At 36.7% G+C, this 22,560-nt stretch overlaps 1 protein-coding gene across 2 annotated transcripts in view; it reads right to left on the bottom strand.

Annotated features, from left to right (window-relative positions):
- The window catches only part of COL14A1 (collagen type XIV alpha 1 chain), a 109,536-nt gene that overhangs the window by 24,188 nt on the left and 62,788 nt on the right, over positions 1 to 22,560 (bottom strand). For both annotated transcript variants that reach the window (XM_079300104.1, XM_079300105.1), the window contains exons 23-36: positions 22,370 to 22,486; positions 20,413 to 20,559; positions 19,433 to 19,507; positions 18,110 to 18,249; positions 16,779 to 16,902; positions 15,123 to 15,266; positions 13,034 to 13,198; positions 12,363 to 12,401; positions 12,023 to 12,161; positions 9,613 to 9,755; positions 8,636 to 8,745; positions 7,311 to 7,469; positions 3,361 to 3,435; positions 2,988 to 3,074 (exon numbers count right to left, since the gene is read on the bottom strand). In XM_079300104.1, coding sequence (XP_079156230.1) covers positions 2,988 to 3,074; positions 3,361 to 3,435; positions 7,311 to 7,469; positions 8,636 to 8,745; positions 9,613 to 9,755; positions 12,023 to 12,161; positions 12,363 to 12,401; positions 13,034 to 13,198; positions 15,123 to 15,266; positions 16,779 to 16,902; positions 18,110 to 18,249; positions 19,433 to 19,507; positions 20,413 to 20,559; positions 22,370 to 22,486 — 1,664 coding nt within the window. The remainder of the gene's footprint in view (positions 1 to 2,987; positions 3,075 to 3,360; positions 3,436 to 7,310; positions 7,470 to 8,635; positions 8,746 to 9,612; positions 9,756 to 12,022; positions 12,162 to 12,362; positions 12,402 to 13,033; positions 13,199 to 15,122; positions 15,267 to 16,778; positions 16,903 to 18,109; positions 18,250 to 19,432; positions 19,508 to 20,412; positions 20,560 to 22,369; positions 22,487 to 22,560) is intronic.

Here is a 22,560-nt window from a genome sequence, read left to right as displayed (position 1 = left end):
TTATTTCTGCATTCTAATCTGCTGTCCATTCTCCTCCCTCTGCCTTACTCCTAACTCTGAGATTAAAAATTCCTCAGCACAATAACTACAACTTTTTAACATAAACAAAGTCACAGTTTTCTCCCATTTTGTTCCCATAAATGGACTGCATTTTTACTAAGAATATATACTTTGAAATAGCCTGATGCTGAGCCAATAAATCATATGCTTTCAGATTCATGCTGAAGTCAATACACTCATCCATGTTTTGAACCCAGTAAACCAGTAATTCTTGCTTGGTAAAAGCAGAATTTCCAGAGGAGCATTTATTTAACATGAAAATATCAGAAAATGGCCCTAAGCCTGTGTAATTAATTTAAATTTTTTTTGGTGCTGCTTCTTTTTCTAGCCAAAAATTCATGTTATGCCTTCTTCCCTTATTTTGAATTTCTTCTTAGCAGCCAGTGCTTTCCCCCAAAAATGGGTCTTAGTCTACTATTATCAAGACACCTCCTCATTTCTTTTTAGTAGTCAAAGCCTATGATGCACTGAAATATATATATATATATTTTTTTTTTTTTTTTCCAATTAAATTTCTCCAATCCTTCAATATTTTTGTCTCATTCACCTTCTTCAATTCTGCAGTGTTCCTTCAAAATGCAGGCATTAGTTTTCTGGGATATCTCATTTTACTTTGTGTGGGGAACTTCAGACAGCAGGATAAAATTCTGCCAAAAATGAAGCCATGAAAACAGAATCCCATGATAAAAATTGCCAGATATTCTTAACTCTAAACAAAATTTTGTCTTACCCGAAGTGACATGTTTTCAAAAGGTTAAAAATTCTTTCTAGAGTTACTGTCCCAAACAAATGGAAGCATTTATTTGGAGTGTTTTCAGCCTAATGTCTAAAACTGGCTACATGGTAGGATCCTAATCTCTTAAACAGAAGATCCTTGGCTTGGATAAAAAATCACATGACATTTTAATGACTTGGAACACTCCTGACCAGACATAGCACATGTGACTTTTCTGACTTTTGGTTGGCACAGAGATGAACACTGACTTTATTCTTTTGCTCTGCTTTTTCATAGATCTTGAACTTTTTATTCCTTCTTTTTTTTCAGAGCTCTGCCATCTAACTGTCTGGCAAAAAAGGGATCACTTATAATAGGACAAGTTTCAGAATCATGTATTTCCCTGTCTTGGCAGTGATTTTTCTGCTTGATTTACTTGATTTTAAGCTTTTCTTGCCTGGCACTATGCTATTCAAAACATGGTTAGTCCTAAATGTAATATATAGAAGTATATTATTGAGGGTTAAGCCTTAGCAATTCTTGATCCACACATCTTTGGAGTTATAGGAATGCACATCCTTCCAGACAAATAATTTTCAAACATTTTCATTTTACTGTGAAATGTGGTTAAACTACTCAATTTAAGTTACATTTTTATGTGAATTATCCCATTGCCTTTTTTACAGAACACAAACTGGGTGCTAAAATGTGGAAATTAAAACTTTAATCCATACTTGTTTAATAATATTCAAATAGGAGAACAGAATAATTTCTCTTTGTTCAAGAAGCAGGTCTTAAGTGAATTTCCTCTTGAATTTCTTTCCAGGTTTTGTACCAGAGCTTGAAGAACAGTTCTTGCAGAAAGAGTAACCTCTGAGTAGTCAGGAGGATTAATGTCTGCTAGGACCATACTATGTGAAGGCCTTGCATGCAAGTCAATTTTGTTCTTAAACATGCATCTCATGTCATTTGTGGTACTTTAACACCTAAACCATTTCCTTTACCTTCTTCCCTGGCTCTTTCATTTAAAATGTGCACTTGGAGCTCTAAGACACAGCATGAGCAGAGAAATATGCAGTTCACAACTTTTCACCAGAGAGCCTCACATCAAACTCACTCAGTGAGCAGCCCTAAGTTACCAATCATATTTATATAGTTGTAACAGAAAATCATGATCCATGCACAAATATCTCAGTCAGGATTTTGTTAAACCAAATCATGATGGACCATTGCACAGCCTTTCTAAATTGATAAAAATTAGCCTTGGAATGAGAGATTGTGTTCTCAAAATTTAGTGTGCCTGTATCCCCATTGCCTCTGTTTCCACAAGACAATAGGGTTCATTGTCAATAAGATTCATTGTCTCAGTTTCCACAAGACAGTAATGAGAAGAGAGATTTATTCCATGCTATGATACTAGCACTGACATAGAGGGAAAGGCCAATAACTGTCTCTCAAGAGATTATCTAGTCCCACCAGTAACATGAGGAATTTAGCCACTTAACATCTACAACAGCAAACTCTTAATGAATGCCATCAAAATGACACCACTAAGCATATCTAAAAGTTGTAACAGTGCACATTTCATAATTCATTGGAAAATTAAAAAAAAAAATTAAATTCAATTTTCCACAAGGCAGATTATTTCATTATTTCTTTCCTTCATGGTTTTTGGATATCTCTCTGTCCTCTAAGAACTCCTCAGAAGAACCCGTACTTCCCAGTTCTACTTTCCAATAAATATTGTACTTAGATAGAGCTTTTAAGAGAGAAAAGTCTTCTTTCATCACATACTACACAAGTGGCATTGTCATATTCCATATCTTTAATTGATAAGAAATCTGTAAACTGAGCATTTCAGAACTCTAAACTCCAAGCTACATTTAATACACATCTGCTAGAGTAGACAGATAGCAGAGAGGTGATTAAAAAATTTGAAAATAAATGGCACTACCTATGACATATCTACTGCTGCAGACAGGTAAAAGGGTTCCAGGTCTAAAGAACAGACAACTGCTTCAGCATAATACTTCTTTACATTATTTATAGCATCTTCAATATAAACTGAATATAATTTTATCTCTTTGCCAACACTTGAAAGTGTAATTTAACCTTATTAGTTATACAATGGCAGTATATTCACATGCTTGGAAACAAAGGTGGCCAGTGGACTATTTGGTACAGTTCACTACAGAGCTGAATAAAACCTTACCGGTGGTCCAGGAGGTCCAAGGGGACCCTTATTGGCTTCTGAACAGGAACAAGCATGAGGAAGGGCAGGACAATTTTCCTCATCTCTCTATGAAAAGGTTAAGACAGGAGAAGAATGATGTCCAGAATTTCAATGTTAGGTATTTTATCAATCTAAGACATAATATTAAGTACAGTCTGAGACACAGTACTCAAGGCACCTACTTGATTTAGAAAAAAAATACATCTTATTGACTTTCAGTAGGACAAGTAGTCCAAGAAGAGAAATGGCTTTTTCAAAAACACTTAAGCATCCATTTCCAATAAAATATTGTCTCAGCAAAGTAGAGAAATAAAAGGTAAACTCTACAACTATTGAAAGAGGTAATACTTACCAAGCCAGGAAGTTCACAGCATTGTCTCGATGGCCCATGAGGTAGCACAATAATGTCAAACATCTGTAACTGCAGCTGTTTCAAAACAAGGTGATGTTACAGTATCAAGGGTTAGATATAAGATCAGTGCAAATGAAGACATCAGCAAGCAAATAACTTGATTCAAGCACTCAGATTAGGCAAAGGCTTTTGACTTTGAGCAAGCCACAATAGCACCAAAATGGTTCATCCACTGCTTTTACCAAATGTGTGTCTAACCAACTCATCTGAACTATCAGATATTGAGAAAATCTGTTCAAGGTTAAATGCTGTATACATCTGTTGATTTTTGCCCCACTCCTTGCTTAAATTCTTTATTTTGCCCAGTTGTGTGACTCCAGTATCTTTCTATAGCAAAATAGACATCAAGAGTCAGGAGAAAGAAAGCTTAGCTTCTCTGAATAATTCCTCCTAAACCTCTGGTCTGCTGTTCAGATTTTATCTAGGACAAGGTCTTCTGTAGCCTATTACTTATACTGGAGCTGAGCCACAAATAATATTTCTCATTTTTTCCAGTTTAAATTTTACTTTAGAATATATGCCCTCTCTTATCCATTATCCCCAGGCAATGATAGCTTAAGAATGGGGAACAGCTTCCTCACCACATGACAACCACTGGGGCAGAAAAGAAAATTCCCATCACAGGTCGGGGAACATGGTTTTAGACAAGAATTTAATCTGCAAGAACCCACATATTTGCTAAAAATAGTGGTTTCTATATACTCAGAACAATATACTAAATAGGACTCAGTGGTAAAACCATTATCTCCTTTACAGCCCTGACAGAACAAAGGGATCTAGAGAGATGAAGCTTTCTTCTGTTACTATTTCTATTCTTTTTCCATGCCTTGTTTATGTGCATACTGACAGAGAGTGGTATAGGACATAACATCCCACTAAATTAACCCCACATGTTAAAAAATTCGAGGAAAGTGCTAGAGATAGAACTCTGGGTTTGTTCCCATTATTTTCAGTGGCATTATTTTAAGATCAGAACAGAGGAATGAATTTTAAAATTTCTTATAACTGCAATTTGCTTCTAAAGCTGTTAAAATGAATACACATGTGCCACCTCTGGTTTTGCCTCTTTTTTTTTCTTACAAAAGTTCAAATAATTATATTTAACTAAAGGCATACTTTCACCTAAATAGATGTTCTCCTCACCTTCCAGCATATTAGCTGGTCTGTAGATCTGCTGTACTGCAGATGGGGCACAGGGCTGGCACGGCAAAACACCTCAGACAGCTCAAGTGCAGCATGAAGGCATCACTTGGACTCTCAGTTTGGCTCCATGGAGACCCCCCAAGCCCAGCAAGTCTGTGTCAAATGGAAGCTGGCTCCACTTAGATCCCTCTCTCCTTGCCACACACCCCTGAGTTCCTAACTCCAGGAGGCCTCACTAGCTTGAGTGGAGCAGCAGATGAAAGTGCAGGCACACCCTGCTCTGGGACACAGAATACCTGGGCATTTGCATGATACTGCCCTGAAGGAAACCAGACATCCCAGAAAGGGGTGCAGCATCACCCAGAGTTGGTTCTGCAGAGGGCCTTAGGTTCAGAAGTCATATTGCCCTTATTTTCCATAACCCAGTCCATCCCAAGCTATTCTGTTATCCTGAGCAATGGTAGGATGACAGCACTAGCCAAATTTATGTCATAGTGTACATGCTCTCATTTGTCTGACTAGGTAATCTGACATCTATAGCAATACAGTGTGTATTAGTGTAAATTAAAGAGCAAACAGACATTTTCTGAAATGCTGTTATTCACCAACCCAAATGTAGAATTGACTCAGTATTCTTTTTCAAAAACACTGTGTGGGTTGATCGACTCAAAGCTAAAACCTAAAACAAGCTTTCTTTGCGAGCTAACATGTATTCAGAAGTCTCCTGCATTCATGTGATTTTGCTTTCTAAATATCCAGCCCTGCAAGCAGATATCAGTAAGGTGGAAAGTCCTCATCTAAACGTCTGCAGCTCTGCAAATGTTTCTCAACAGATATCATTAGCCACAATACTATTAACAGTCACATCATATGCAAGCAAACAAATTAAAGTTAAAGAGGAGGGAAACATCAATAAAAAGAAGGTCTGTGAATTGTAGATAATGTTTTTAAAAGCTGGACTTTAATTAAGTCCCACTGAAGGAACAGAAACATTACTTGCTGCTGTCTCCAATCACATTTCTTGCTCAGGGCGTACAATCTAATCCTGAGTTGACTCATTCAGGAGTGGTTAAAAAGGTTAGGCACCTTGAGTCTAATCCCCTTTTGATCTATGTCTGGTCATTTTACCACTGCAAACTGTATATATTGATGGTACAATTGTATTTCCTCAAAACTGAGATGTCTGGCAAAACTTATGGCTGCTCTGTAGTGGATTTATTTTAAAAATACACTAAAAACATTTTGCGGGAGAATGTTAAACTGTTCCATGTGACTACAATTAGAACAAAAATACTACAATTTGGTTCCAAAGGTAACTGCCTGCTTACTTTTGTGTAATAAGCATCTCTAAAATCAGGAGATCTACTAATCTAGTAGCTGAGAACCTCTATCCTGCCTCCTACTAGATTCCTTTGATGTCCTCCAAATTCTGGAGTAGGAAACCAGCTCATTCATGTCTTAAATGTGACTATTCAAACTACTCAATACAAATAAATTGTGCAGAATGAAGACTTCAGAGGATGATATTTGGGTGCTTTCTTGATTTATTTCTAATTTGGTATATATGGTAATACTAGAAGATGGCTTTACACTACTAAAGAATTTTCATCTTCATCTAGACATTTCTAATCTTGCATAAGATTTACACTTCATTTGAACAAAATCAAATTTTTCAGTGAGTGGGCAGTCTGAATTTTTTTGTATAGATTACTATGTCCTAACAAAAGACACATTTCTTTCCATTTCTTTCCACAAAGGCTTTTCTAATTCCAAGATTTCCTAAGTCTGCCTTTTTCTGTTTCTCTTGGAATGTGACTACAAAGGTTTCTCTGTGTAATTGTCTTCACAGGCTTCATATAATTATTATCCATCTGTTTGAGTTCTAAAAGCTCTTATTTTTTGGTAGAGAGACAGTCTGAAGGCTTATTTATTACTAAACAAGAGTATTTTCATATATTAACAAGAAAAAACATATTTGAAACCTCATTCCTATTCAAATCAATCCTTGGTTCAAGGTTCAGATTCTCTGCTAACCTCATTTTTGGGTCAACAAAGTTCAAGGAAAATTAGCAAACACTATTGTGCATAAAAAAGTCAAAACCCCCAAAACAAAACAAAATTGAAAGGCTCTCATTGGTTGTCATGTAAAAAGAATAATCATTTACTACTTTCAGAGAGTAATTTCAGAAAAATGACTGAGCACTTAAACTGGAGGAGAGACCTTTCACACTGAAAATTTCTTATATTATGAAAGGCTTAGGTATACTAAGATGGGAGCTTTTGGAGACAGTGTATGCCAAACCAGTTCAATTTTTTAGTGAACAGACAATTAATTAAGGGGAAAACAGAGAATCAGAAGGAATAACAGACACAGGGAATAATTATAAAAAATTTTAAAACCCAAAGTTTAAATAATTCCAGGCAAAGGAGTTATACATTGTATTACTCTATGTAATTAAATTTGGAACACAAGCCATATCTGAATGTATCAATTGTGTTTACATATGTTTTTGAGAAAAAAATTTCAACAATGATGATCTTATGATTCTATTTATTAAAATAATAAAAAATCGATTTTGCCAAGTTGACAGCTACTGCAGGCTTTTGCAGAATTCCTGAAATACTGAGATTTACCTTTTCAAACATGAATTCACTCGGCTTCAAGATAAAAGTAACTGCAAAGTTCCCAAACAGTTGTTGTTTAGGATATTTATGATGTCAGAAAGAGTTGTTGCTGTTCCACTCACCGGTGCAGAGTTGTCTCTTGGTCCCCTGGATCTCACCATCCTCCCCAGCACTTCTATGCCATCAGAACTAATATTCCCTGCTGCATTAATGGTCTTCTCACCCACTTCCTTGCAGTCAATAATTATCTTGGCAGTGGTCTTGCTGATGACAACATGCAACTAAGCAAAAGAGAAGGTGCTTTAACACAAAGGAGATATGGGATATATGTGTTTTTTCCTTGGGAAAAGGGGGGCATTTTTTGAAATGGGCTCCTAACTCCATGTTTGCTAATGAAACTCAAACACTCCAAAGCAAATAACCTAGATGACCTCTAGAGTCCTTTCCAACCTGAATTACTCTATGATTGTAATCTGTTTAATGAATTTAGTTTGTTTTTCTACTTCTGGAACATCTGCAAAGAAATTTGCAACTTACATAATTTATTCAATAAGTAAATATTTTGTCCCAACAGAAGAGGTACATGATGTTCCTATACCACTCAGATCCCTGGATTTTTGTGGTCATTTCTTGCACAGAGCATTGGATTTTCACCATTATAGCCAGCCACTTGCAAAAGCCAAAACTAAGTAGCAAAATTTAGTTTGTAAATTCTACATTGACAGCAAAAGCTGTCGCAGTGAAATTTTCACGCTGAAAGAATCCAATCACATCAAATGCAGTACAGAAAGCAGAGCACAACAACCAAATTCTTTTCTTCTGCCTTGATCATACTCTGTTGTCCCTCACTGATGCAGCAGACACTCCTATGGGGAGGACTAGCTACAACTGTCCAGTCATGAACAAACACTCAAAGTTTTTGTTTGTTTTGTTTAGGAAAGATCCAGGAAAAAAACTCAATGATAAAATTACCCTCTACAACAAATAGGTGCTACTATCCCAGGACTGCTGCACCTTCTTTCAGAAAGAATGTTTAAAATTCTCAAATAACAAAAGGAAGTGCAATGTGGCATAGCTCTTAAAATATATTTTAAAATTACAGCTGATGAAAAAGCCAATTTTTGTCTAGACATTTTATTTTGAGTGACACTGCCAACTCAAATCTTAAAAGGAAAAGCTGATTTGTTTCTAAATTACTTTTCAAGATATGCATTTTTAAATGAACTCTAAAATGGGCAAAAAGTATGAGATGAAAACTGAACACATCAGCTTCATGATAAAAACTATGATTTGTTTAATGTTAATCTAATACTGCAGAGACTTATGACAGTAAGGTAGGTGATGCAAAATACACTTTTTTGGCAGTAATTGACCTCATGAAACATGGTTTTGAATGACAAAAAACTTACAAACTTTTATTCAGAGTGCTTTATTTCCCATTACTAACCTTATGAAAACTCCCATAAAATATCTTCCTTATTTCAGGACCTTCAAAAGTTACAGTTTGAAAATCTCCTTTGTAGTCATAGTTAAAGAAAGTCAGAGTTTTTCCACCATCTGTATGAGATCAAAATGAAGGGCTCTGTGTTAAAGGAAAGTCCTGATACAACATTAGAAAGAGTCAATTTGCATTTAACAAAGCAGACCAAAGACAAGAACTCAAATGTTAGTAAAACACATTCCTAAACAACATACTGACCTGGAATTAACAGCTTATATCAGAGAAATGCTCTTTCCTGGTTTGACAGGAAGGATGGACCAGTAGTTCTGAGTCTACCTCAGCCATGCCTACCTGGTTCTACTCTCCCCTTAGCTCTCTGTGGGAGCTGGACAAGAAAAGCTCTTCCTCAAGCCATCTAAATGCCACATTAAATTAGGCATCTAAATTCTCCCCATATTTCAAGGTGACAAACTGACAGCTATGAAGAACAGGTATCACAATAGTTTCATCTTCTCAACACTAAAACCTTGTTATAAACCCTGTTTCAGAATTGTGAAAGTAAAACCAAACAGAAATGAAGAGTCATCAGGAATTGGTTTCTGTGGTTCTAACTCTGCTCTTCACCAGACTGCTTTTCCTCTACATATGCTCCCAGGACCACTGGCTTATATCAAGACACATTTGATAATTTTCAAAATCATATTCAAAACACTGGAAATTTTAAAAGCAAATGAGTACCTTACATCAAATTGCATCTAGCATAGATCCTTGGAATGCAGTTTAAAGCAGTTCACTCAAAATTTGACAATAACTCCAAATGAAATTAAGGAAAACTGAATCTAAAAACCATGCATTAGAAATTACCCCCTGCCAGATTCAGGTGGTTGTTCTTGTAGCAGATTGAAACACTGGCAACAATAAAACTAGACACAGAATTAACCATTTGTACAGTTAAAATCACTGATAAAACACAAAACACATACTATCTAAAATAACTCCAACCAGTGGTTCATATGCTTCATTTAGAATCTCCCACAGGGCAAAGGGCTCCTGGGGTGTGTCCGGGAGAATCCGAAAGAGAAACGTGATGGTGTAATCAGAAGGGAGACCTTCAGGATGCAAATACCTGTAAGAGAAATCATGTATTTGAAACTGGAACAACATGAAATCTGGTGATTTACTCGTCAGAATTTCACTTGACATGCTTTTTATTACTTTATATATTTCCTTATCAATCAAGACTGAGAAGCGATATGTGTGTATAAAATCTACTCAATTTGATAAGTCTAAAAGAATGCTCATGAAGAAACTAGAGGTTATTGTTTCCCTTGAAATTTATAAAATTGACTTTAAAATTTAACTTTTTTTTTTTTTTTCAAGATCACATCAGAAGTCAGTTGGAAATAAAGCTGAAATTAATTAAATTTAAACCTTTAAGAAACAATAGCCACACTCAGGACCTATGAAATTGTCTTATTTAGGAGACAATGGAAATGGAAATTGCTTGGAAGACCAGTCTCAATACACATGTCCTTTGTCATTAAACCATTATAAATAGATTAAAATTAGGAGTGACAGACTGTTATAGGCAGCTTTATAAAACACAGAATAGAGAATAGTCTATACATTTCAAAGCCAAAACAAAAGAAAGTGAGGTCAGAACAGATCACACACTGAAATACAATCTGGTTTCCTAGAATTTATGCAGTAGAGACAGGAAGTTTATGATATAAAAGAAGTATTTTATTTTATGTCATTTCCAAAAATTCATTATTTCTTACTTAAAATTTAATTTAACCTTTTGATGTTGAATCCCAAAGTGAAACACTTGGACAAGTGTCTGAGACAACTGACTGCATGTTAAATGTCAATTAGTCTGATTCCTTCAAACCATAGTAAGGGGATCTGAAAGAAGTCTCAAGAGTTATTCAAACAATTCATTTTCCCTGAATACAACCCATTCCTTCTTAAGTGTTTCTGGCACATAAAAGAAGTATAGATATGAATCATGCTGAAAAGAGCGTTAACATGTTATATCATCAATATATTCTGCACAGTGTGAGTAGATGATCAAATGTGATGTTACACTGCCCATTTCCCACAGAGAAAGAGAGAGAAGTCAATAAGCAAAAGGAAAAAGCCTTTACAGACTGTCCACTGTACAAGAATGAAAGCAAATTCAATAAGCAGGGTGGGTTAAACACAAGGTTTGGGGATACAGAGCTCAAAAAGGAGAATAAACCAATGGCATTCAGTGCACATATGAGGTGACAAAGCCAAATGATCTTTTCCAGACATACCTGTGGATCATGCAGAGAAAGGTGTTCTCTGAACCATAAAAAGGAGTGAAAGGCTAATGAAGCAGTAAGACTGGGCTGGGGTAGAAGCTAGAGAATAGCATATAAAGGCACAAGATCAAATTAGAAAGAAGCAGAAAGGGAAAGAGAAGTAAGACAAGTTATTCCTCGACATCTCAGTCTATCAAGGCCCAGGAGAAAACAATGAGAATGTGAAACAGCACCAAGAAGTACAGATCCAACTGGGACACAACAGGAAAATCACACACTCTGATGATATCTAATATAAATTTCACATTTCCCACTGTTTTTCTTTTTTGTTTGTCTTAGCTAAAGAATATTTTTCATTACACCTTCCCACATGTAATCCATCAGAGCCACTGCTTCTCTCTGGTGTCATTCAATATGAAGTGGGGGCTGGACTGAGAGGAACCCAGCACAACACAGACACTTCATACAAGAAATGGGGTTTCCATCACTTCCTCTCTGAGGAGTGACTGTGAACATTCAGACAGGGGGTTCTTCATGGCTCTTCCATAACCCTCCCTAGACACAGTCCTTGTGACAATGTCCTGCCTCCCTGTAGGGTTCTAGATGGGGTTCACACAGACTCACTTCAACATAAGTGGGTTCATCCTCCTTTGTAACCAATGGCTGGACATAGACTGCAGTAAAAGTGACTGAGGACAGCTGAAGCAGCTTCTCATGCTGACCCTTGCTTCAAGGACAGACTGAACTCTGAGACTTCAACCTGCATTCCAGAGGCACCCTTCCAAAGTGCTGCAGACTGGAAACTGCCCTGACATAGGCTGCATGAAATTGCCAGGTGTTACACAGACACAAGCCTGAAACAGGCTCGTGGGAAAACCAAAACAGCCAGTGGGCTTACCCACTTTTACCTACAACTGTTATTTTTGAATTAAACTGATTGAAGGGTCAGAGCACCAAACAGCTTTCCTATTCATCAGTATATCACAGATATACACTAGCACCTCTGCTCTTCTGAATTAAAAATACTAGTCCCTGAAATGAATAATTGCCTGCCCTAGAAAATTACTTTCATGTGGTTTTTGAGAATTTATATGTGAATACATACTTGGTAGGATGGGAGACAAGAGCATCCTTGTGCAGTCTGTAACATGGGAAAACATTAAATGTACCAGGTTCCATGGAAACCCCTTCCACAGCTGAAAACTCCTTTTCAACCAAACCAAACATCTCCATCATTTTAAATCCTGGAAGATATCAAAAGGGATATTTTATTAATTTAAATTAGTACTGCATTATGGATACAAAAAAAAAGACAACACTAATTATATCAAAGAGTTTCATTGCCTGTTAGCACAAAGGAAAATGTGTTGTCTAATATTGTGAAAATAATCTAATGAAAATTATTCTATAAAGCAGAAACAAAAATTAACACAAAAATACTGTACCTGCAAAATTATTGCCATCTTTAACTACCAGTGGGCAGGCTGGAAAAGAAAAGAAGATGTATTTAAGACACAGTGCCTGCTTCCTGGCTTATACACAAGGAAATATATTGTGGGCACACACCCAAACCCATGCAAATTCCTGACCAGTAATCATTAAGTGTTGGTCTGGAATGTCCATTCCATTTCATAAAGAGATGGAAGTGTGGCTTTCTCACAGATTTCAGAATTTGAGTGTGTTTCATGCTTTTGGTTAGGCTACTTTCTCTCTACTTTCTCTCACAATACAAACATTAATGATTAGATCTCTATGAATAAATTACCATGTGACCTGACTAAGAACAAATGTAGTTAGCAGTAGCCTTACAGAGGGTTAAAGTAGCCTAGAAAAGAAAATATAACTAATTTCCATGATTCTGAAAATCAGAAATATCTGAAATGAGTTTTTGTCAATCAATGGCTGTATTCTGGCTTTATAGAAACAACCATTAATTATTTTGAAGTCACAACACCTTCATTTCCTTATCTTCTGTGGAAGTAAAATTAGAATTATAATGTCAACAGTAAATTATATTAAAAAGATCAAGAATATGTCTTAATAGAAAATTAATAGTTACAATCTCCCCAGTATTTAGCAGCTACTTTAGAAATAAACATAAATCAAAATGGCTAACTTGCTGATGCAGTTTCACAAACAAAAGTGATCAGTTCATCTTCAATCTTTGTAAAGGCATCAAAGTCATCCACGAAGAAAACATGTCTTTCACTGGGCTTGCTGCCAATATTAACTAACTCTGAGTAGTCAGCATCAGCCACTCCAATAGCAAAAAAGGTAAAACCTGTAGAACAAAAAGGAAAAGTTCTGTGAGTCATTGATTTTGAGAGTGGAAATACAGTATGAACACAATTGTATTTGCACTGACTCCTTTCCTGATTAAACATGGACATTTTATTATTATCCTATAGCATGAGAAAATCCACTTGTGTAACCTAAAGTAAAATAAAAAATTCTCTGTGAAATATTTATTCTGGCTATTTATGCTTAATTAGTTATTTAAAGTTAACCTTAAGCATTTTTTAAAGATATATGACTACTCAGTAGTTTAAAGTTTTAGAATATGTTTTAATGCTTTTCTAATGTAATGCTATACTGTATTACACAAAAATATCCATGCATCAAGTACAGAATAAAGAAAAAGTAGAAAAGTTAATTTCCTGTGGGTCCTTTGCAGATTTTTTCTGTTCTACATATTAGTATATATATGATTTCAAGCCCAAGCTGCTTCATATGAGTGAACACTGAAATAAATGCATTGCATTTCATCAGCAATTTAACTGCACTGGTTGAATCTGTTCTATATATTTAGCATGAATACTTTTCAAAATCTGAACCTGACTTAGAAGATTTAAATAAAATGGTAACTGTATTCTACATGTTTCAGGAACAACAAAAGAGCCACTAAATTTTCCAACATTTTCCTTTCCATAAGAGATGAAGGAAAAACTTCTCTATATCAGGCTGAATATAATTAATGGATACACTGTTCTAGCATGGCTCAGTCACAATTTATACCAGTCAAGCAACGTTGGTTTTAAATTTAAATGGGACCAGGGGCATTAATCACCTTCTCCAGAGGTTTTAGCATACCAAAACTTTGACTTAATACATTATAGTTCATGTCTCATCCAAGATCAGCACTTTTGTGCCAGCCTCCATCAGAGATGCCCATCTGTACCTGCCCCAACCCATCTGCAGCCTCTGCCCAGCACAGTCCAGGAAAAATGGGAGAGGGGAAATCATGTCCCACATCAGCAGCTGAACCCTCACTAAGTGCCATCTGCTCTGGAGGACATTCCCACTCCAGGAGCTAATAATGCAACTGCAACACTTACCTGAGAGATGAACATTTTTTGTTCAGCTTACACACAAACTCCAATTTATTCACAAATATATGGTTGTCTTGACTCCTACTTAAAACAGGTTATGCAAGCCCACTATTTTGTTATATGCTTTATTTATGAAGCCCCAACACTCAGCAACTAGCAACAAAACAAGGAGGGAGCCAAGATGGACAATTACATTTGGTTTCAGAAATCAGCAAAATACACTGGGAACTTCATAGCTCTCAAAGCTAAAAGTAAATAAAAGGCACTGATGCGCTTTTTCCTTAGGTCACCTCACATTAAAAGGAAGATAACTTTTTTCTTCCATCCTTTAGTTTTGTTCCAGGTGTGTGACCTTTGGGTTTTGATACAAACTTCTACAACAATTAATCCAGTTCTAACACTTAAACTCAGAACATGGTGTGGCTGGTTAAAGCTCTAAAATTGAAGTTTAAAAAATTCCTAGAGGTAATTAGTGTAACATGAGAGCAGGTCAGAAACAGTATAAGAATTTTCAATGGACCTCTTGTGTAGAAAACAAAATAGTTCAATTTGTTCATAAGCACAAGACTACATTCTATAGATGACAATCCAGATTCTCAGGATCATATTCCCCAACTTCTTCATTCTGGGAACAATTCCATTGACTACTGCATGATTTTAGCACTGCTGCCAAAATGAAAAATAATTCCATTAATCATCAAAAATATCCAGAATATAATCATGCCCTAGTGATATTCTCTGTTTCTTAGCAATTGCTGTTTTCTTTGAAAATGAAAATCTGGAGCAAAAGCTAACCTTACTTCATGTCCACATTTAATGAAGATGCAATTAATGAGAAAAACAACAGCGTGTGAATTGTTTTTAAAACCATTTTACCATCTAGTTGCATTTCTCTGGAGACTTTGTTCACATCATCCTGTGATCGCCCATCAGTAATGACAACCAAAACCTTTGGAATGCCCCTTCTCATGCCTGCCCCTCCTGTAAATAAGTTTTCTCGTGCATGTTTAATGGCTTTGCCTGCAACACAAGAATTGACATTGACTGTGAGATAAATTCAATTTCTTTTGGCTCTCATATCACATGTTAGACATATAAATAATTAGAAATCTGAGTAGTCTGTCAGTTAGTTCATTCTGTAGTTATTAAAATCAAGATTTAGAAAAGTTTGATTTGGACTGTAAAGTTTCAAGTTTGGATGGCTCTGGCCATCCATTTTTCAATCCAGAAGGTGAAGCTTGCAAACATGATTTGTGTGGGTGTCCTGGATTCAGCTGGGATAGACTTCATTTTCTTCTTTATTGCTGGTACAATGCTGAGCTTTGGACTCCATATGAGGCTAATGTTGATAATGATGTTTTGGTTGTTGCTAAGCTGTGCTTACCCTGAACCAAGGACTTTTCAGGGTCTCACTCTCTGCCCTTGAGCAGCTGCACAAGAGAACTGGAGGAGTGTGCACAGGACAGCTGACCCAAGCTGGCCAAAGGGATACTCTGTACCATGGAACATCCTGCCCAGTGTATAACTGGGGGAGTTGGCCAGGAGAGGCCAGTCCCTGCTCTGGAATGGGCTGGGCATCAGTGGTGAGCAACTGTACTGAGCATCATCTGTTCTTCTTGGGGTTTTTCTCCCTCTATTTGTTATACCCCTTTTAATTACTGCTATTATCATAGTATTTAACTTTATTTCAAACATGAAACTGTTGTCTCAGCCCACAGTCTTTACCCTTTTCTGATTCTCCTTCCCATCTCACCAGGGCTAGGGGTGGGCAGTGAGTGAGCACTGTGAGGTATTTAGCTGCTGGCTGGGTAAGAGATAACAAATCCATTCTTTTGTGGATTGTAGGGCACCATCTACATTAACAACTGAGAATGTCATTGTAGTAAATGGAAAATTGTTTTGATAATGCTGAAAATGGGTGCAATGCAACAGCTGCAAGAAATGTCTGTGCAGTCTGAAAATAATAAAACATATGGTTTCCAACTAAAACAGATTTTAACCCTTTATACCCTCATCTATAATTTCTTTATATCAGAAAGTTATCTTAAGGGATTAATTAAAAGGCAACCTTAACAGTCATCTTTTCCCTCCCAATCTTAAACATCCCACAGAGGCTTGACTGTCCTGGCTTATAACCAAATAGACCCTCCACTCTCCAGATTTCTACATGCTCTGCAAGCTCCCTCCCACCCTCTCTCCTTTCCCACTTTTCTGCTCTCTTGTGAAGCTGATTTCATATTACTCCCCATTCCAACTTCCACTACCCCAAAATAATTTTGCCCTCCTGCCCCTCTCCCTGCCCCCCAATCCTTGTTATCACTGTTGGTCAGTAGGGTGAACATGCAGCTGAAGTGTGTGAACTGCAGATTACAAAGGCTTTCTAATTTCAGAGCCCAACCTTCCATCTCCAGTGTGAAGATAGCATGTTATCACTGGTTTTGCAATGATTAATTAAACCACTTAGCAAATGGAAAAGAAATACTGCTTAGAGAAGCAGGGAAAAAACTGCATTACAATCATGGCCTTTCTCACCTGTTTTTGTGTTTCCTCCTTTGTAGGCTATTTGCTGAATAGCTTCAAGAAGAGTCTCTTTTGTTCTGTATGCATTCAATTTAAATTCTGTCCTGGGATCATCACTAAACTGAATTATTGCCACCTGTGCACATAGAAGATGTTCATTACAAAAGCACCACCCACGGTGTAAGCAAAAAGTAAGTGAATCTGACCAGTTAAAACAAGGATTTATCTTGTAACTTTGCTTCATCCCTTAAATTGAAGCCAGACTTTTTTTCCTCTTTAAGAAAGCTTTCACTAAACAAAGTTCAATTTCACTTTCTGCAACTTTGGCAACCATCTAATACTTTCTGGTTTCATTTTGCAGCAAACAGGATGAGAACAGTAATACCCACTTTGGCAGAAGCCAAAGAATAATTGAGCCCCAAAGCAAAATCCTGGCTATGGCTGCTCACATGTGTACAGTCATTCACACTGAGAACTGCTGGGACTTAATTCAGTCTCCACAAATTAATAATTGCACATAAGTAACTTAAGCTAGGAAGCAAGACTGCAGCAAGTAATAGAAGGATTCAGGAATATATTTGGAAATATTGCCTCTGTCAAATATGACACTACAAGAGTTAAGACCCTGTATTACAATACTGTACACTAAACCCCTAGAATGCACAAAGCATATATTGATTTTCATATTCCATAAGTGATGCCCCTGGTTTAAAAGCAGCTATTGTGTTTAAACTTGTGACAAAGCTTATGAAGTACCATTAACCACATTCTGGAAAAATAGCTGTATAGCAAGAAATAGTAAAAAAAGTATTCTTCAGAGTTTGGACAAGTTAAAATTCATTTCCAGTGAGATCCCAAACCATATATTATACAGCTAACACTTAAAACAGTAATATATTTGCCAATGATTTGTACTGGAGTACCTCTCTAAACAAACACACAAATGGAACAATCATTGTAAATTTTATTTCAAGCCCTGTAGATCCTGCAGAGTGTGTGATTTAAAATAACAGAATCTTTAATTTTCCTTTTCAATGCCATTTCAAACTTATTTATAACTAAACACTACAGCGAGTACCAAAAGTATTAAAAAAATTAAATGTCATTAGAACTAGAGGAGACCAAAATGATACTTAGGCCTCGTGCTACCAAAATTTATATTGTGAATTTTAACATATAGTGTGCATAAAAAGGGATTGAAAAAAGATACTGACCTAAAGCAGTTTGTATTTCCACAGAACTGTGAAATTATGTCAGTTACTCCTTGATTCATTTAACTTTTGGTCCAGTCTAAAATATCCTGTCAAGTCCATGCACCCTCCATTTCTACAAATATTGATTACCTGTGTTCCATCAGGACCAATCTTATCCAAAGCTCCAACAGTGCTATAGAGAAAGTTAATTATCTTATTGAAATTGTCATCTCCAATACTCCATGACCCATCCACCAGGAATGCCAGGTCAGCTTTGGCTGCTTTGCACACTGAGGACGAAAAGCAAGATTTTTGGAATTACACCAATGCCTCAACTCCTCCTGAAATCTCATAAATCACTTAAGAAAATGCAACCACCATGAAAAGCTCTTGTTTAATGTTGACTAGTCATGTTTCAGCCAACAGACCTGCTGGCATTGACTTCAGTGCAGGTGTAGAACCAGCTGAGCTCTGCAAAGGAGAATTGTCTGCACCAGTAGATTCTATCACAGAATACACTTCAGTTGTTCTTTAAATAATAATAATTTATTTATAATTTCTATTTTTATTTAGGTTTTTAAGTAAAGTCACACATGAACTCATACAATGCCAGACTCCTAGAATGACACAGTAAGCAAGATGACAGAATTTCAGCTGTGAATGTTCCCACTGAGAAACTATTCCATTCAAAAAGTTACCCTGAGGTCTGCAGTGTCCAATGCACTTTAACTGCCCTGTGCAGGAGCAATGCAGGTTTCACCCATCTCATCTTATTCCAGCACTTTTAGGCAAAATGGCCTGCAAGAGCTGTAAATTTGCTCACACAAGTTTCTCACTCTTCCATGGGAACTGGGAACCTTCAGCACTCCACATAATCCAAGTCTCTTGGATAACAAAAACCCCTCATTATTTTTTCACACATACAAGGTCTTTTTTCCCTGTGCTTGTGGGTTAAATTCTCTATTTCTACATGTCAGTTTGGTCCACCAACTTCAAGTTGATGTAACTTGATCCTGTCCCCACCAATAATGCTCCTGTCACAGAAATATTATCAGCCTCTGTACAAAACACTGTGCATTCAAATCATAATAAAATAAAGTCTGCATTTAAAGAGGAGAGTCTGAACTTGGCCCCTACTTTTTACATTACCTAAAGTATACATATTTTTAAATAATGCTGCTTTTGAAGTTTAATTATCTTAGGATGTCTGCTTCAGTTGCAAAATATGTATGGTTTAGGAGTTTTGGAAAAAGGAAGTGTCACATATATTAACCACCCTTTCAGCAAATTTTAACAGTACAATAAGGAGGTCAGATTTTTGGCTCATTGAATTTGAGTCAGTTGCCTTAACAGTGTTTCTACAGCAAATGTCTTGTGAGATTTGCTCCCCACAAGTCTAAAATAGCATCAGAAGCAGAAAAACATTCCATCAACACTTTAAATTTACTAGAAACTCACACATGTAGCACTTACCCTCTTTTGCAGGTGGGATTGTAGGTGGTGGAGGTGGTGTTGAAGGTGTTGTTGGTGGTTGAGTAGGAAATGGTACTGGAGAATAAAAGAAGGAATAGTCAAACATGCTTAAAGCCCTATATCTTTAATAAACACCATTTTCTACTCATCTCCACATTACAAACTCATTATCTCTTATCAACTAGTTGTGCAATTGGAGATAAAAGCAGGTGAGTGTCCACAAGAAACGTCACCTGAAAGAGAATATTACTAATACAAAACAATTAATGGCTGTATATTCAGTGTGAATGACACAATGATAGAACTGAACTGCTACTGGAACTGCCCCCTTTTGAGACTCCCCAGTGTAGAAAATCATGTACCAGCACTACTCTTGACCTAGAATCCATAATTCATTTTGAAAAAGGTCTGTGTCCTTTTCCTTTCTCACCAAAAGTCCTCAGTAACAAAATATGTCTTATTCACCCTGGAAGTGTTGTGGTTTAACATAGTCTGGTTTTTAGTTGGGGAGAGAGTCCATGACTTCCCTGTGGGGACCTTCCTTCAGGCAGCTTCCTTCAGGCCTGGCAGAACCAATCATCTGGCTACTATTGAATACTGACACCCTGTTAAACCACCTTTAAAGCACCTGAAGTGTTTCCAGGTTTATTTTCCCCTGAAGTCAAAGATATTCAGAGTACCTCATCCCAGAGTATCCTTTTTTATAGGTGGAACTTTTTATGAAGAAAACTGAACCATCCTCCCTGTGTCATTCTCAGTAAGAAGTCCAATAGAGTTGTTGAATATGACAACAATTAATTCACAGCAGTGGTGCAGGAATCCCACACGTCTCTGGAGGAGTCACAGTGGACTTGAAAAATTAATAACTCAGCTAAAGTAAACTGTGTAGGAATAACATATGTGTGGGCAAAGGGCAGAACATGAGAAGCAACTGAGCATTATTGTTGCTGGCTGAACTCTGTCTCCTCTGTTTTACTCACACGTTGTCTCCATGATGCTCACAGCAGGGCCCTCCAGCTCCTGAAGCTGTGTATGAACACTGATTTTATATTTGGTTCCAGGCATCAGCTCAAAGAAACAATGTCTAGGCGTCCCTCCACCAAGATTTACTTCTTGCTTTTTTCCATCTGGAATTACAAAAGAAACAATTTTTTTTATTGAATAATGTAGTTGAAATCATAAATAAAAAGGGTACATGACAGCATATGAAGGGTAAAAGGTGACATAAGTTAATAAACTACATGCTACCTTACTTCTGGAAATTGACCTCTGTGCAGAGATCTCTGCAATATTTCATTCTTCATACTAAGTAGGAGCTGAGGAATGTGCCAAACATTTTCAGGAAAAAAAAGATTAGTTTTTCCCCATGAACCAAAGGCAATAAAAATCACTGTCACGAATGGGTTTTGGATCTAGTCCTAAATTATCATAGTCTAACTAGGAGTTGTTGCATCATGTAATTCTATGGCATCCTTTGTCTATGCCTCTGGTTCTCAGCATCTCTAATGTCACAACAGAAGAGATGAACTAGATATCATATTCCAGCTTTCACTAGTAACCACTTTGCAATGGTTAAGGAATAGCATTTACAGGCTTCCCAAACTGATTCTGCTAAATTCTGAATTGGAAAATACATTGACAATAGAAAAAGGCTGGGTACTGGAAATAGCATAAGGCATATTTTAAGAAGAAAAGCTTTATCACCATTTAAAATCTGCAGCAGGAAGAAATTAAATACAAGCAACAGATCTCACATTTTACAGAGTATATATAAAAATACAGTTATTCAGTGCTTATCAGGTATTACACTAGCATAAAAATATTTGATCGGTGCCTGACCAGACATATATCTGACTTGACAATCAAATCCCTTTAGATTTATTAATAAGAAACATTTGTTCACACTCTAGGTTATTCTGCTCACATTTAGGTGCTTTCAGCTTGGCTAAAACAATTCTGGCAGTTCCATATGAAGAAAGTAGAATGTTGGCTAGCTCCCAGACAAGAGGGATGTCTGTGCTGTCTTGTGTAAGCCAAGATCTCTGCTATCTGAATAGCTTGTCTGTATTTCAGGGCTTCAAATAAACCTTATCACCATTCCACAGAAAGGTCATTACTTTTGTTGCCACAAGGTTGGTGTTATTGTTCATGGTACCTTTAACACAGCCCATTAAGTGTTACTAACTGCACTTCTCTCAAGCTATCCAAGTTTTAATTTAATGCTGATGTCTACTTGGGATAAGAGAGCTGGTCTGCACAAATAGTGACTTCTCCATAGGAGAAACCTTCTGGCTACACCTGAGAATCAGTGAGGCTGAAGAGGTTGTAATTCACCCTCTGTGCATAGTGTTAAAAGCATCAAGATACCTTGTGTGGCTGTATAAAACTATGTCATGTTTATCCATATGAGTAACATTACTACTATAAGCTACCATAAAGCATCAGTAGAATGAGAACAAACAAATCTGGACATTGTTCTGATTCTGTGGGCATGGTCTGGATTCATTCAGAGCTTTTCTACCCTTCTACCCTCTTCTGCTGTCTAGCCTAATCCTACAGAGCTACTGCTCTATTTACTGCTATATTTACAAACTTTGATATCTCCAGTTCATCCTTATCCATCTTCTGTTCCACACAGCAGAAAAAACAGAAAAAAAAAAAAAAAAAAAAAAGCAGAAAAACTCAGGTAATCATCCTTCCTCTACTGATAGATGAAAGACCCTGATATAAAATGCACAAGTTATCAATGTGTTTGACATAAAAGGACAGGGATGTTACTTCCATTCTGAAACTGTCAGTGTGTACACTGTCCATCTGTCCATCACTTCCAGTGTTTCAGGAGCCAGTCTCCAGGTCTAGCTGCATACATACAATTTCTGTGCAATTCAATTCTCTGGGTTGGGCTGCAGCTACACATCAAATTATGTAATAACTTACCCTCAAGTGACTCTATAACTACCCTGTAGGCAGTAGCATGCCTGTGAAGCTGCCACTGAGCACACAGACTTGTCATGCGGACTTGGTAGGAATCCAAATTCGTCACACCCAGATACACTGAAAATTACATATAAAAACAATAGTTATATACCTCTAATAAGATATAAAAAAAAAAAAAAAAAAGAAAATAT

Source organism: Erithacus rubecula (assembly GCF_903797595.1).
Source record: "Erithacus rubecula genome assembly, chromosome: 3".
In the NCBI taxonomy this organism is placed as follows: Eukaryota; Metazoa; Chordata; class Aves; order Passeriformes; family Muscicapidae; genus Erithacus; species Erithacus rubecula.
This window is presented reverse-complemented; position numbering and strand designations above follow the sequence as displayed.